Source organism: Alosa alosa, chromosome 6 (genome assembly GCF_017589495.1).
Source record: "Alosa alosa isolate M-15738 ecotype Scorff River chromosome 6, AALO_Geno_1.1, whole genome shotgun sequence".
NCBI classification, from domain to species: domain Eukaryota; kingdom Metazoa; phylum Chordata; class Actinopteri; order Clupeiformes; family Clupeidae; genus Alosa; species Alosa alosa.
This window is the reverse complement of record NC_063194.1, coordinates 7,412,989-7,429,102: the sequence shown is the minus strand read 5'-3', so window position 1 is coordinate 7,429,102 and position 16,114 is coordinate 7,412,989. Positions and strand designations below refer to the sequence as shown.

General features: G+C 41.6%; 1 protein-coding gene across 1 annotated transcript in view; it reads right to left on the bottom strand.

Moving 5' to 3' along the window:
* The window catches only part of clec16a (C-type lectin domain containing 16A), a 65,618-nt gene that overhangs the window by 12,510 nt on the left and 36,994 nt on the right, over positions 1-16,114 (bottom strand). Inside the window, 3 exon segments of the mRNA XM_048244928.1 lie at positions 3,772-3,927; positions 8,510-8,714; positions 10,408-10,559. Of these exon segments, the coding sequence (XP_048100885.1) occupies positions 3,772-3,927; positions 8,510-8,714; positions 10,408-10,559 (513 nt within the window).

The following is a 16,114-nucleotide window of genomic DNA, read 5'->3' as shown; positions in this document are numbered from 1 at the left end:
CTTTATGCCTCACTGTTTGCGTGCTATATTAGCACATTAGCACATATGCATACCCCCTCCATGCCACAGCCGAACTGTGGCCACACTTATACATGTTCTTTAAATAGTTAAATATATAGATATATAGACTTTACTTTACTTTATTTCTGCATTGTTGCACTTACTCATTTGCACTATCACCATGACCACCATCACCATTGCACTACCACCATGACACTCATTCACACAGAGCACCTTAGAGCACCTTACCATACCTTACTATGCACAGAGAATCACAGGCTCAGTCCCTGCCTCAGTCATTGCAAGCGCCTCTGATTGATTAATCACCACTATGTGGATACTGTTTTTAGAATCGATTTAGATTAAGTGTTAGTTAGTATAATTTGTATTTTAGTATATTTAGCATATTATTTATCTTCTAAAGTCCTTATTGCTCAGTTGTGTTTTTATATTATATACTTTAATTACTCTTTCTGCTGTTAAAGAATGTGTTTGTGTTGTCTGTATGCTGCTGAGACCTTGAATTTCCCCTGGGGATCAATAAAGTATCTATCTATCTAGCTCGGCTCCCTCTGGCTCCCACGTAATTCGAGCCCTGGTCTGCGCCATCCTATCTGATAGTTCAAGCTTCCTCAAAGCACTCACGCAAGCACTCATTCCATATACCCCCCCCCCCCCCCATACACACAGAATATTTACCTTTTTAATGAATAGCCTACTTTTAATTTACTCTCTAAAAGTTGAGCTGGCTCTTGAACACATTCATTTCGTTACTTACAATTTTATGAGTAGGCCTACATGACAATAAACAACTTGAACTTGACTATGAGAGCTGAGTGGTGTAATGCGGCATGAAGCCTACGCTTGAAGCTCCAGTGGGATTTTGATTTTGATTTTGAATTCTCGGTTAATTTGTTTCCCTCTTGAGTTTTTCCCCCAAAGTAGTTCTCCACTGATCTGAGCTAATGAGCTGATTACCGGTACCTACCTTGTAGCTTTTATTTGTCTGGAATCTTCACTTCTTATGAATAAAATAATTATTAAGTAGGTTAACCATAGGTTAATAATGCATGAACAAAACGGTGTTTTGACCGCAAGTGGTAACATTATGGGATTCCATTCCCCAGATTTCGCTCATAGCCTAGCCATAGAAAGAAAGAGCCGTAAAAATGAACAAAATCTCCATGGACGCCCTTAATGTGCCTTTTTTTTCTAAACTTGATCATCAGACTCTGCCCCGCCTATTTGTCAACCCAGGAGCCGCTACTGCTCTTCCATGTAAAGTTAATGAACTGACACAAAAATCATTAATTTCCTTGAATGAAACACATCTGCACTAAAGCTGTAGACCCAACCATGCCTGACAATTACAGTTCCACTACAGAAACGGTCTATTTGCTGCAGGCAGCTGGGTAACAGTTCCTGGAAGAGAGTGAGCTTCATCTAAAAGGACGTCACACCACAGCAGCGGGCAGCGAGAATCTCGTTTTAGTCAGACTTCCCCAGCTGAGGGAGGGGGGTGGGGAATACATTTGTGGTTTTGATTGACACTCAAATCTAATCACACCTACTCACATCTGCAGTGCCCAGGCACAACATCAGGTGCCTCACACTTATCAAAGCCTACCACCCAGTCAGTCTGGTTGCTGATTGGACCGCATTGAGGAGAAACTAAGCAAGAAGTGGAAACTGACTGATAGACTGACTGATTGAAAGATGGATTGACATCAGTGGGCTACAGGTCAAATCAGCATGACTCAGAGTGACAAAGAATGACAGAAGTCTATACTTACTTTGAGTATACCTAAAATAAAAGTACACAGTTCCTCATTAAAGATGAGAAAACAGGTCTTGACGTGGGCCATGCCTTCTAATAATGATAAGCACAAAGAACTACGCTATTTCTAGGTTTTGAAAAAGCCTACTGTTTGCAGTTCCACGTACTGCAACTTTCTGGTGGCGCTTCTGAGAAACCCATGCAAAAAAAGATGGCCAACATGAGTCGAATTATCTTTCCCTAAAAAACAATGACTCCATCTGTTCCCTTAATGAATTGGTGGAACAGAACAGATTACTCGAAACTCTAGAACAGAAGCCGTGTTTGCACTCCTGACCAACAACATGGGAAAGGCAGGCAGTGGTTGGTAAGCAGTCTTTCAACTAGTATTTGTCACTCTCAGATTCTAGAGAGATTTTCACTTCTGCATTTCAAAATGAAAAGTACCCCCAAAAGGGGGTGGGTGGTGGGGACAGCAAAGGGACAAGCCTTTCTCTGATGTGAAATGGAGAGGTTTGATCACAGGTATCATTTCCTGGGTGATACCCCCTCACTCACTAAGACATCAAATAAACTCATTTCCAAAAAATCATCACCACTAGCACAATCAAGATTTTTCTGCCACCACACCGCTTTCAATAGTGAAGCCAGACCAGGTTCTAATTCTAATACTACTAATGTTTAACCGAATAAGTATGACTATGGCGATAAAACATGCACAATGAGGTAACTTAACACAGGTCAAGACCCCCGAAGGCAGCGGATAGATAAGTAACGGGTCACAATTAGATAGGGCCATGTGTGAGAAAGCTGTGTCCACTCATCCGTGAGTGAGCTCACTAGAGGGTTTCATATCATGATGCAACTGTGGCTGTTCCAGCTAACTTAAACTGCTTATGTAGAAGTGGACTGACTGCCTTTTTCCACAGAAGCCTATGTTTTCACTGAAGCGTGTTAATCCGCAAACCGAAAAAGAGGAAACATGATTAGAAAATAGGGCTTCATTAATGTTATTTCTCTCTCAACGCTTTGGTGAGTTTTAACTGCCCTTCGTGTCTGCCAGTGCACTAGTGGGACCATTCAGGAATGTCGGCCATGCAAAAACACAACATTCTGAAGAAATTCAACTGTTAGCATGAAATACACTAAAAATAGTAACATTAGTAAGCGTAGTGTTAAGTATAGCGTAAACCCACACACACGCACATTAACACAGTAAAACACGTGCATTAAACACACACCGACCCACTCCTAAAATTCAGGAGAAATAAAACAGAACCAGCAGCTGGCAGCCACAACATAGAACAGGAACACTGAAACACACACAGACCGTTTCAGGCAAAAGGAGACACTGCCGAGTATAAAAATGGAAATAAAGGCAGAAAGAATAACAAGTTCATATTGTGGAGTCTTTGAGGTCATGCTTCTAAACCAACAAAATTCTTTATCTTTCAAGAGTCTCTAAACAAACTGAAACATAGTAATGCTTCATGTCTGCTTTTCATTGTTTTCAGATGACTTTGTCACTGCTAAACTGTATGTGTGTGTGTGTTCACTATCCCTTGTGTGTCTTTGTGTGTGTGGTGTGTGTGTGTGGTGTGCATGTAGTGTGCATGTGTGTACACTACCACTATGTGTGTGTGTTTGTGTGTCCTCCTAGTGTGCTCACTGCTCTGCACTGCTCACTGCTTTGTGTGTGTGTGTGTGTGTGTGTGTGTGTGTGTTGACCACCCCTTGTGTGTGTGTGTGTGTGTGTGTTTGTGTGCTCACTCACTGCTCCCTGTGTGTGTGTGTGTGTGTGTGTGTGTGTGTGTGTGTGTGTTCACTACTCACACACACACAGTGGTTGAAAGCACAGAGTGTGTACATCACACTGGCCACAAAAAACACTATTCCCTATGTAGGCGGGGGTAAATGGGGAGTGTGTTCCCTGTGTACACATAAATGAGTTGGGGGTGGTTAGGGACAGGGCTTCCTGTTTGAGGTGTGGTTACCTGGGACCTTGTCGAAGACGGAGCGCTGAGCATTAGAGTCGGCGGGGCCACGGCGAGACTGGTCATAGAAGCGGAAGGGCAACTGGGAGGACGCAGCTGCTGACTGACCAAAACCCAGAACCTCCGAGGAAGGCTGCACTGGAAGGTCCAGCAGAGCTGAGAGGGGGGGAGAGAGAGAGAGAGAGAGAGAGGGTAAGTGTGTGGGTTATAGAGAAAAGGGGGGGGGGGGTGAAAAGAGAGCAAAAGAAGAGGAGGTGGTGGTGAGGTAGAGTGAAATAGTGGGAGATAAGAAGTAACAGAAACAGAAAGAGAGAAAATGAAGAAAAAGAAATGACTGCATCAAAGAGAAACAGAGTCATTCACTGTTTCGTCCAAGGAGTTTCACATCAATCATTATTACACAGGGGGTCGCGTCATTAGGAAATACTCACAGCAAAAACCTCAGTGGGATTTTTACATCAATAAAAAAAAAACACAGGCATTTTTAAAGTGTTACTATGAATAAATAAACATGGTACCCCCACCCCCCAACTCACTTCCTTATGAAAAATCTCCTACTTCCTCTTACACCTCTGATCACTAATTACAGGAAAAACATCCCACTCAATAGTGACAACAACCCCCCCCCATCACCACACATACATAAACACCACTTACATATAAATGTAACAACACGTCATACAGTAGGTGATGACTGGCACAACCCTACTTACTTCTGTGTCTGAGCCCTGATTTTTTAAGCCAGCCCACACACACACACTCACACTCACACGCACAATTGTTTGGGACCAGGAAGCCTGTGTTGACAGCTGATGAAGGGCACACCAGGAATACCAGGCAATATAGAGAAGTTCCTAGAACTCTACCTGACCTGTAGCCCATGGTGTGGTGTCCCATTCCTAAGATTTCATAAGATGTCAATTTGACATAAGCCTCTTCTAATTCCTAAAAAATCGCTACCTCAGAAATTAGTTTTCCACAAACCAGTAATATATGTAAGAACTAGCTTTTCACCAGATTTCTATTTCTGTCTGTCTATCTACTGTATGCATCCATCTCTCTATCAGTCATACTCACTTTAGTACATAGGAGAAATTACAGTAGTCCAGAAGTGGGGGATATTTCAGAAGCGTGATTTCAACTGAAGGGAGGGATTTCAGGAATTTCAGGTCTGATCAAACAATGAGCTAGACCCACTGACAAGAAACATGTGTCATCAGACAAAATGAAACCTTTCTTTGAAAACTACTGACTGGGGTATGTGTGTGTGTGTGTGTGTGTGTGTGTGTGTGTGTGTAGGCGGCGGCTTTGTGAGAAAGGTGAAGGTGTGCCTTTCTAATGCCATGCTGTTACATCATACGGGCTATAACTTTAGCATGCTTCAACAATAAGACCAAGTGTGTGAGTGCTATGCTGATAAATGATGATGCTGCTGAAAAGCAATTTTATTGACTTATGTATTAACTTAATTAATGTTATTCACTAACAAAATGATTTATGATTATGTTACTGTTCTGTCAAATTAGGTTGAATACAAATGTCTAAAGTGCTTTTGGCCTCATATTGTCTGTATGTTGATATCCCTTGGCGTTGAGTCAAAGCTAATCAGTCATGCTCTATCAGTTGCCATTTACGTGCAAGACAATCACGTTTTACGACATGCTGCCCCGCAAATGAGTCATTCCGTGTCACATCAGACGTTGTTGCTGCACCGTCTCCGATTTTGTTCAAACCTTGTCTACATCAGACCTTGAAATTCTTTTATTTTTACAGCTTAAAAAACACGTGCCATGTTTGGGCGTTAATATCTTCACAAATATTTTCCCTAGCCACCTCAAATTTTCTAGAGGGGAAGACCAACTTATAAAAAGCTTGTGTAAACAATTTAAAGTCTGTACTAAATAGCTTTCGAAAGGGCCATACATTTCGGAAAAATGTGCATTAAGTGTGATGTTTTTTTTTGTTTTGTTTTTTGTGTGATGTTTTTTTCATTTGGTATCAGTCACTATTTCCTCTTCTAAGACCAGTGTAATAATGTTTTCCAACAATTTGAAGTCTCCACATCAAATGGCCAAATGACCATGACAATAATAAGGATAAAAATATAACCGCAAGCGGTGATTTACGGGGTCCGAGCAAAACGAACACAGGGCTCTCAAGTGTCACGCATTGAGCGTGACAGTCACTCATTTCAGTCGTTTGTCACGCTCTCCCGCCACACATTGTATTTCTCACGCAGAAAAACTATTTATATATTTAATACGCTGCGGCAGCGCCCAAAATGTCTCTGGCCGCGCCGCTCTCACTTAGCTTGGTAAACCAGACCCTGGAATCTTTCAGATTAAGGGTCTGGCCACGGAGTAATGAAAATGGCCCAATTCGAGGGGCGGCACCAAGCATGCATTTGAAACTCTCACTGCACGCAGTTGGATAACGCTACGACCAATCACAACAATTCATCAGTGTCAGTCATCAGTGTAGCTCGCCTTTGTCCCGCCTACACCGATTTGATTGGTCCCTCTCGCTCGAGAGATAGAAGAAATTTGGATCATTGCTCGTGGCCAGAGTATCTTGCGGGCACAATTCAAATTGTGCTCTCGCGAGAACTCTGTATTTCCAGGGTAGCTCTCACTATGGAACCGGCAGGAATCAAGCGCGCCTCCCCTGCAGTTGAACCTGCCACTTATCAGCCAATCAAAAATAACGAGAGGGGCTACACAATAGCCAATCAGAAAATAACTGTATTGTATCTGGGTAAGATTTAACGCAACAACCAATGAAATACGCGTATCCTGGAATTGTTGAACGTGAATTATTGAACGTGAACCTGTTACCTACTTCCAAGTTTCGTTCACCTTGGAGCTTCGAGCATCAGTTCATGGTTTCAGCACAGAGTAAGACATCTTTTAATGTTACAACAAATCCACAACTTTTTTGACACAAACAATGACAACGTGACTGCTGCTATAGAGAATGTTTCCAAGATAATTAGCATCAGTTGTTCATGACTGTCTTTAACTTAGCCAACAGTTTCACAGCCTGTTCATTGACAACACTTGCTCAGGACAAGTAGCCTTTCGTTCACACGATGACTGACATATTGTCACATTCTAAACATCTCTCTCTCCAAATAGGCTTAATCATTTTATTAGCACTAAACAAAATAAAGTGTATTGCATAGCCTATTGTTATAGGTCACTTTTAAAATCAGGTCATATTATATAATTATATCCTGGCCATGGATGCATTAATCATTGCATCTGTATTCAAAAATGTCAGGTAAAAAGCAATTAAGCATACTCTCATTCACCCTGAGAGGAAAGCCCCCTAAAAGGTCCAGGTTAGTGGATGCTCAGAGGTGGTGAAAAGGCCCATTATTGAATTGTCAGTGCCATGTGTTAAAACATTTCTTTTGCAAATCTGAGCAATTATAAATTATACTTTTGCCCCATTTTGACTTAGGAGGGCATACATACTTTAGCCAATAATCAAACGTCTGCTCTCTTTTGGAAAGCTGAGACACTGTTGGAAAACAATTAGAATAACTGTGTGATGTACTGTCACAAAGTTACAAAGGCTAGATTATTCTTTTATTTTTCTACCGGATAACAAGCATCTTTGAACTGATCACATTTCAGCCCTCTAGGTCTTGACTTGATATGACTTGAGTCCTAGCATTAGGTCTTGTCATGCTGTGTGCAAAAGTAGATCAATATAGAATGACAACATGAGTACTTTAGACCATTATTTGCCAAGGTATGCTCATGCATTTGGTAAAATGCCCTATGAAAACTCCCCATAGGACTTTGGGTTATCCAAAATGCATACTGGCAATCAAATGCTTACTGCATATGAACCCCACATAAGCATAATCTTGGCCTCAAATGAAAGGTAATACTCTGAAGTTTCATGCTTGCATTTGGATTGTAGGCTACTTCAGGTTCTGATATGACTACACTAAATATGGAATAATGACAAAAAATACAAATCTTTACAATTTCTATTTCAATTCAATTGGTGTGTATAAGACGGGCTATATTTCTGCACAACTAATATGGGATCAACTGGTAACTGACCTGGGGCTGGTGTATGCTAGCTGGTGATGAACAAAAATATTTTAGACATCAGACATCCAATGCAGTTTGCTTGACCAGCAAAATGCCAGCAGGCAAAATGCCAGCTGATGGCTACATCACTATTCCTATGACTCACAACCAATGTGATGTGCATTCCATTCCTGAGAGCACAACCCATAAACTTCCTCCGACCTTCTGACAGTCATTTGACCTTGGGAAACCTACACGTAAACACACATATTTGTGTAATTTACTATGGTCAACTCAAGTGTAAACTGCACCTTCATCATACTACCTGTCATGAGTTTTCCAAGCGTGGAAAATCAGATTTTAAAAATCCATGCCTTTTTCAGGATTTCCATAACTGTAGGATGCCATTCCACCCAGTCATTCCACTTTATTTTCTTCATTTCCACAAGACGGGCAGACTAGAGAACTTCAGAGACCTACGGCAAGATCACACGCCACCTCTCACAGTGTTAGCGAAAGGGAAACTAGATTCCACCAAGCAAATCGGACCCTTTCCAAAACAAAATGGGTCCATGTCACTTTATATAGCTAAGCGTCTGTTAAATACCAGTCAAGTCTTAGTTAACGTTCACTGTCAGAGGGGAGACAGGGCTTGTGTTGGGTTTTAGAGGGCGGGGGGGGGGGGTACTTACCAGCTATCCTCTGCATCTTCATCCTGCGAGCCTGGATGCGGCCCTTGGCTAGCCGCTGCTTGGCGATGATGCAGCGGATGTGGTCGGCGAAGATGAAGTTGGCCTGCAGGATTGGCATGGGCTTGGCGTGTGGGTTGGACGTAGGCTTGTGGATGATGATGTTCAAGGCCCGGCTGTCGTCCTCCACCCCCGACACCTGCATGTCCTGTGGCATTAAAGACACAGACACAGACACAAGGCATGTACTGTATATTATTAAACACAAATGAAAACTTCAGTCATTTGCATTCATCATACTAAACATCTGACACCAGGCACTACGCTGATGCCTGCGCCCAAGGAAACATTTATATAACAGAGAGAGACATTGAACTTTAAACTCTATAATGTTGGTTTGGCTCTTCATTGATTCACTCATCTGGTAAAATTGTTTTTAAAAATGTGAATAGCAAAAATGGATGAATGTGATTGATTTAGATTAATTACAAAAATCTTGGTGTGTTCCTTGACTCAGATCTGAACTTTGAGTCATATATAAATCATATCACCAGTTGTGCTTTCTATCATCTTAGAAATATATCTAAAGTGCGGCTTCTGCTCACCCAGGCAGACACAGAGAAGCTAGTACATGCTTTTATTACTAGCAGGCTTGATTATTGTAACACTCTCTTTACTGGCCTGTCAAAGAAAAATCCGAACAAGCTGCAGATAATTCAGAATGCAGCAGCACGTGTTCTGACCAATACCAAAAAGAAAGCACACATTACCCCTATCTCAGTGGTGTAGTCTAGTTAGCTGTAGTGGGTATACTGTGATCAACCCCAATTGTTAATACGTATCCTTGCCCATTTTAAGTGGGTATAATGAGATGGTGATGCTTTTTAAGCGGGTATACTGCGTAGTCCTGCGCATCACATACACTAGACTACACCACTGGCCTATCTTAAAATCCCTTCACTGGCGGTCTGTTAGTTTTAGAATTGATTTCAAGATTTTACTTTTGGTTTTTAAAGTCCTCAATGGACTTGCGCCTGTTCATCTATCAGATTTGCCCTCACCGTACCTTCCATCACGGCCACTCAGATCCTGAGACTCTGGCCTCTTAGTTATTCCTAGGGTGAGGACCAAAACACACGGGGAGGCTGACTATGGTCCTTCTCTGTGAAACAGCTTGCCACTTGAGCTGAGGATGGTCCAGTCAATTGAACATCTTAAGACATACCTTTTTAGTCTTGCCTTCTCTTAAATCCCTATACATTTCTTATTTTATGACTTTTGTACTTTGATTTTTATATTTCTCTATTATCTTTCTTGTATTTACACATATTTTATTGCTTTTATTATTCTTTTTGTTTTATAGCTTATTTTTTTAAGTGTGCTGTTGTTAAATCACCTTGTATTGCTGTTTGCACGAAAGGCGCTATATAAATAAAACAAAAAAAATGAATGGAATTGAATAGATTAATTAATTACAGAGTATGTTGCTTGACATTTTGACAGTCCTACTACATACACACACACACACACACACACACACACGCACGCACGCACGCACGCACGCACACACATATATGCGCACGCATACACATGCACGGACCACACCCACACATGCACACACATATATGCGCACGCATACACACATACACATGCACGGACCACACTCACACACGCACACACATACACACAAGCACACACATGCACGCTCGAGCACATGCAAATGCACATGTACATGCACACGCACCATCACTCGCATTCCTGCTAATCTCCCTCTGGAGTCGAGAGTGATTATGTGGAATTTCTTTGAAGAGACTACAATTGAAAAGGGCTGAGAGAGGAACATGACACGCAATTACTCATCATACTCACAAGCATACACACACACACACTCTATGTGGTACCTGCAGCAGGCCGGCGAATTTGACAACACCCCAGCCTAGACGCTTTGTTTCGGGCTCCACCAGGCTCATCTGGTAGATGTCCACAGCCAGAAAGCGCTGGGCCTGAACGCCATCCTTGCTCACCACCATACAGGCAATCAGATCGCTGTTATCTGGCACAAACAAACCAACCAACACACACTTCAGAATGCAAATCATATAGGTAGCATTATATTATCAAAGGAGAGACATTTTCAATGACTGAGCAGAGCAAATATATTTTGCTAGCATGCACTTGGTCTAAATTGTAAAAGTAAAGTAAATAAGTGAAGTTTATGCACATAGCACTTTTCACAGACAGGAGTCACAGTACTTTACAAGGAATAAAATATGAATTTACACCAGAGGAGTACTTCACAGAAATGATTTGAACCCATAACTGGAGCAATGACCAGCTATAGGTGACTCACACACACACCCACCCACCCACCCACACACACACACACACACACAGATGCCTACGCACACAGAACATTTGAAAAGAAACAGCAACTCACTATCCTTATCCTACGAGTACCTTATCCCAGCTGTGACTGTTAACCTTTTGTCTATATTTAGCAGGGATGATGTATTGGGGAAGTCAACTCTTTGGCAACGGTGTCTGGGAAATCCATGGGCTTGTACAATCCCTGATCCAAACACTCAACAGGCTTTTCTCGAGAAAAACGATTTCCATTTCGCAATATTGATAGCAAATTTCCTACGAAACGGGCCTATCTGCCAGCGATTACATCTGTGGTGGCCAAACTACAGACATTGCAGCAAGCGGACGGTTTTTGTTTAAGCAATAGGATCAGTGAGTAATTTGTCACAGGGTGTTAGAAAACGGTTGCTGTAGGCCGCTGGATAGCCCAACACCCAAAGGCCTGCGTGCACCCAGTCCGTCAGGGTCAGATCCTAATTTGAAGGCTCACTGAGGTGAGCATGCTGAAACACACAATTATGCACACTGTACGTTTTAAAAATCTATTTGTTTGTTTCATTTATGCACTTATTTGATTCCATTGTATGCACTTTATTCTCTTTTAACTATGATGTTCCATTTGCTTTTATCTATGTAAAGCACACTGAAATGCCTCTTGTGCATTAAATGCAGTATATAGATAAACAGGTCTTATCATGACTTGCAGTTTGCAATTCTAATCCAAAATACTATTTTTGTCAAATTCTGCAAATTGCTCCTCACAATCCCATTGTCTGTGTCCATATTAAAAAAAATCTGGCTTTCGTACACCATCCTGATTGATCAGTCTATTTAATCTATTTCTTCATCAGTACACTGACTCTATTGATTAAGTGGAAACTGTATGAGAGCAACAGCTTTTCTCTGCCTACTGTATGTCATAAATCTCAAAGTCAACAGTCAACAGATCAACTATGCTGACCTGCCTGTTGCAAGTTTTTGAGCAATTTTACAGGGAAACCCGCCTACTGATAATTAAAATTCTCAAGAAAAATAAGTTGCCCGATATCAAAGGGAACGTGCCAGACCAACAATGCTCAGGAACATTGCCCAGCAACCTTGCTCAGAAGGACATGTACACATCACAGTCAAAGTTACTCCAAAGTTCTACCATAAACAGGCAACTATATAAGTGTGGGTGAGCCATGTGGTTGAGTGAGTGGGTTGGTGTGAGAGAGGGATTGTATTTGGGATGACAAAATTGTCCCTACCAATGTTTTAGCGAACTCATTCGTACAGTAGTATGTTGTTAAGTTGTATTCATTTGAACGTCTCCTTATTAAAGTGTACATCTCCGAGACAACCTACCTAAGCTGGGACCAAACCTATGCACTTGGTGTGTGTGAGCAACCTACACGTTACTCATCTTGCACTGGATCATCTTTCTGAATCTGAATATTCTGATCACCCAAGAAGTCTTTCCAAATTAGCATGTAGCCTCTGACTGGTGCTGACTTAGTAATGACTTCTTGTGTGATCAGAATATTCAGATTCAGATTCAGATTCAGTCAGAGGCTACATTCATTGTTATGCACTTTCACAATTTCATCACATCACCAAAAGTATTGGTTTTACCAAAAATATCTGGCAGTATTTTTAAACTACAAAAATACCCACCTATAGGCCTAAAGTATTTTAATACAAAACATGCAGCCATTTTCTTCAACCCAATAAAAATCAAAGGACAATTTTACTATTTTGTATTTGAAATACATATTTTAAATACATGGATCATAAAGACTGCCCATCCCTGACTGTAGCCTATAGCACGTGTAGCTTGCTTTGAGCCTAGGCCTACTTGATGCGCGGGTCAGGGTTTTTAACAACCCACTCCCATCCGAACCCAACCCACAAATTGCTAATTCTAACGATAAGTAACGTGTTTGCGACCAAATCGTGAAGTAACCATGATATCTTAATGTTTCCTTATTTTTCAAGATGTTCATGAAGGGTAACAAAAACAATTGAGAGTGCTTTTTAATTGATGGGACAATTCAATGCAGTCAACGCCTTGTCTTAACTATAAAATATAGGCTATCACAATTAGAAACTTCTGGATTAAAATCTATTTGCTGACACCAGGTCAGGTGTTTAATGAAATAAAAGTGTCATGCAGGCTATCATTTGGTTACTTAGAAATAACAGTTAAATGTATTGTGTGGATACCGGTAGGCTTTGTCCTCTCCGATGGGCTCCGACGCTCTTCTGCACATGGATGTTTATAACTCAGAACGTTGCTATCCAGCGATTTTTACCCGACCAACCTACAACCTGCAGGTTTAGCCTACATCTTACCGCCGTCAATTTAAACCCACTCTGAGCACAAATATGTACTAATTCTTTGTAGATTTGCTAATTCTTGTAGAAGTGTTAGCAGCAACCCCCTTCCCACACTAACACTTCCACAGCCATCCATAAAGTAAACAGCAGCCTTCTCTGGATGAGTATTAGCAAAGGCACGGACCCCAACAAAGAGCACCTAAACAAAGATGATCTTGTGTCTGACTCCGTGTCTGACTCCGTGTCTCTCTCTCTGTGTCTGTCTCTCTCTCTGTGTCTGTCTCTCTCTCTGTGTCTGTCTCTCTCTCTGTGTCTGTCTCTCTCTCTGTGTCTGTCTCTCACTCTCTCTCGGTGTCTCTCTCTCACTCTCTATCCAGGAGAAATTTGTTGGAAGAGCCCATCACAGTTACAGTATGCATGGCTGACCAAGAGAGTGGGAGTCACGTTAGAACACTTCTGTTTTCGGATTTCTGCTGAAGGCTACTGCAGGACACAGAGCCGGGGTGCATCATGGGTTTCAACTGGCCCCTCGACCGCATGGGACCGCACCCGAAACACAATGGCCACTTGTGTCGGATGGGAGGAACAAAGCAACCTCACAGAATGGCCTCGATGATTGACGCGAGAGGAGAGAGATGGTGCTTAAACTGCCTCGCATCACCGTTGTCTAACACTCTAGCGGCTAGCCCTTTTCTAGTTGTATAATTGTTTGTGATCAACTGATTATATATAATATGGAATATGTATGGAATATGTAAGGGATAATGTATAGAACGCCGGTCATTATCGGGAAATAGGTCCCTTCAGGGCGGAACAAGATAATAGCGGAATAATGTATAGAACACCGATAATGATCGGTGTTCTATACATTATTCCGCTTATTACACGGCTACTTGCCATAAAGACAACTCCCCAAGATATGACTCTTTAGCCCACATAGCCTAAGCTATGGCCTATTTGTTACAGTTTCATCGTGGCTTTTGGTGAGAAACAAATAGTTCACAACAGCACACGCTGAACTTGACTCAAACATTCTTTAGAACACAGCTGATCAACCAGAGAGGGTTACCATAGTCACACAATTTTAAACCCCAAAACTTTGTTTTTTTCACATTAAGCAACCATCTCCTCACAATCTGCCGTAGCCTACACTGTAAAAAAAACACGGTCTCTGTAGGTCAGTGTTGGGAAAACAACATATAGGAAAGAGTTGTCCACAATCCATGTGGTTTTCTCAAACAATGCTTAACTTCAGATGAATAAACTGTAGAAAATAGAAACCTGTACCAAGGTTCTATTGGGCTGGTCTGGGGAGATGGCAATCAGAAGCTATAGGACAAATATTGAAAGACTGGAAATCTGCTGTCACTGCTGTTTACACAATTACATCAGGGATCAGAGCTTAAACTGTGCACACAACATAGTTCCCATTAACTCTAGCCAATGCAGCAGATTTAAAATATATTCTTCCTGAAACAGGCTTGATTTCAATATGGCAGTGTCAGCGTTCATACCTTCGTTGTAAAACCCTGTGCGGTTATCTCCTATAAAATTCAGCTGAAGGGCACACACCCACTTCTATGTTTCACTTTTATGAATCTATGTGAGTGCCAGGGTGTGTGTGCGCCTACAGAAGCACATGGATGTACACATGGGCGGACTGGCCATCTGGCATACCGGGCATTTTCCCGGTGGGCCGACGCACCTTTTGGGCCGATAGAATAGGCTATATATATATAATTTAATTATTTTGGCCAACGATCGGCCCAAAGGAAGGGCAATCAGCGGCCCATTGGTTACATTTCAATATTGACACTGGACTGATCCAATAACAGCTCACGTCACGTTAATTGTTGGTCAGATTGATCAGTTTCCGTCAGACGCCCAAAATTCAACATCGATGGCATGAGTGGTGGTTGGTCTCTCAAAGTAGAGAAGGGTTCTATCTTGGAAGGGTTATCATGGTAAAGAAGGGCTAAAAGACTATAAGACTGACTGAAATGTAGGTTACAAAACGTCACGTCATGCACAAGCCAACTAAGCTACAGTATATATAACCTATACGATAGGCTACTGTAAGACACTAAGATAATTAGTTCATGTAGCTGTAGTGTTCCAAAATGTACCAGCAATGTAGGTAGGTAGTATACAGTAAATAAAATATTTCCAGCAACAACCCTGTTTGTGTTGTTTCAGTTGTCCTACACGGATAACTGGTATAAATTACATTAAAGACAATCTGAGTAACTTAACTCTTTACACATAGGCTTCAGTCATTTTTGGTACTGCTGTCAATTGTAGCCTATTGAATAATTTGAAATGATACTTTGAATTCAAGCAGAAACTCTTATTTAATAATTGCTTGTTAGCCTACTTGAATATGGAGATCATATGCTCCATGCCTACCTCTGATCAGTCAGAGAGATAACCAATGAGGCCTACATCTCTTTCAGTGCTCCATGACAGTTGAAAATATATGCATATTTAATGCATATATTTTCAAAGATTTTGTATTTAATTAGGTGTGCCCCACTGATTTGAGGGTCGCTTGGGCCAAATATGCCGGGGCCGATTTTTGGTCCCAGTCCGCCCCTGGATGTTCATATTCTTATAAAAATCATACAAATACATCTGCATGTATGCATATAAGTGTGTGTGAGTGTGTGTGAGTGTTTGTGTGTGAGAGAGAATGCCACTTCCTGACAGGATAAAAATAGCAGAGACTGAGTGGCATCATCAGACAGCGGTGCACCTGCTAATCTCCTACAGCTAACGGCAATGGCTCAGAGCTCTTTCCACACACTCATTATCTCTCTTTCTCTCATGCACGCACACACACACACACAGAAAATAATAGTCTGACATTCTAAACTCTCCAGAAAACACCCCCGTCCAAAACACACAACACAAGTGCTTAATCAAACA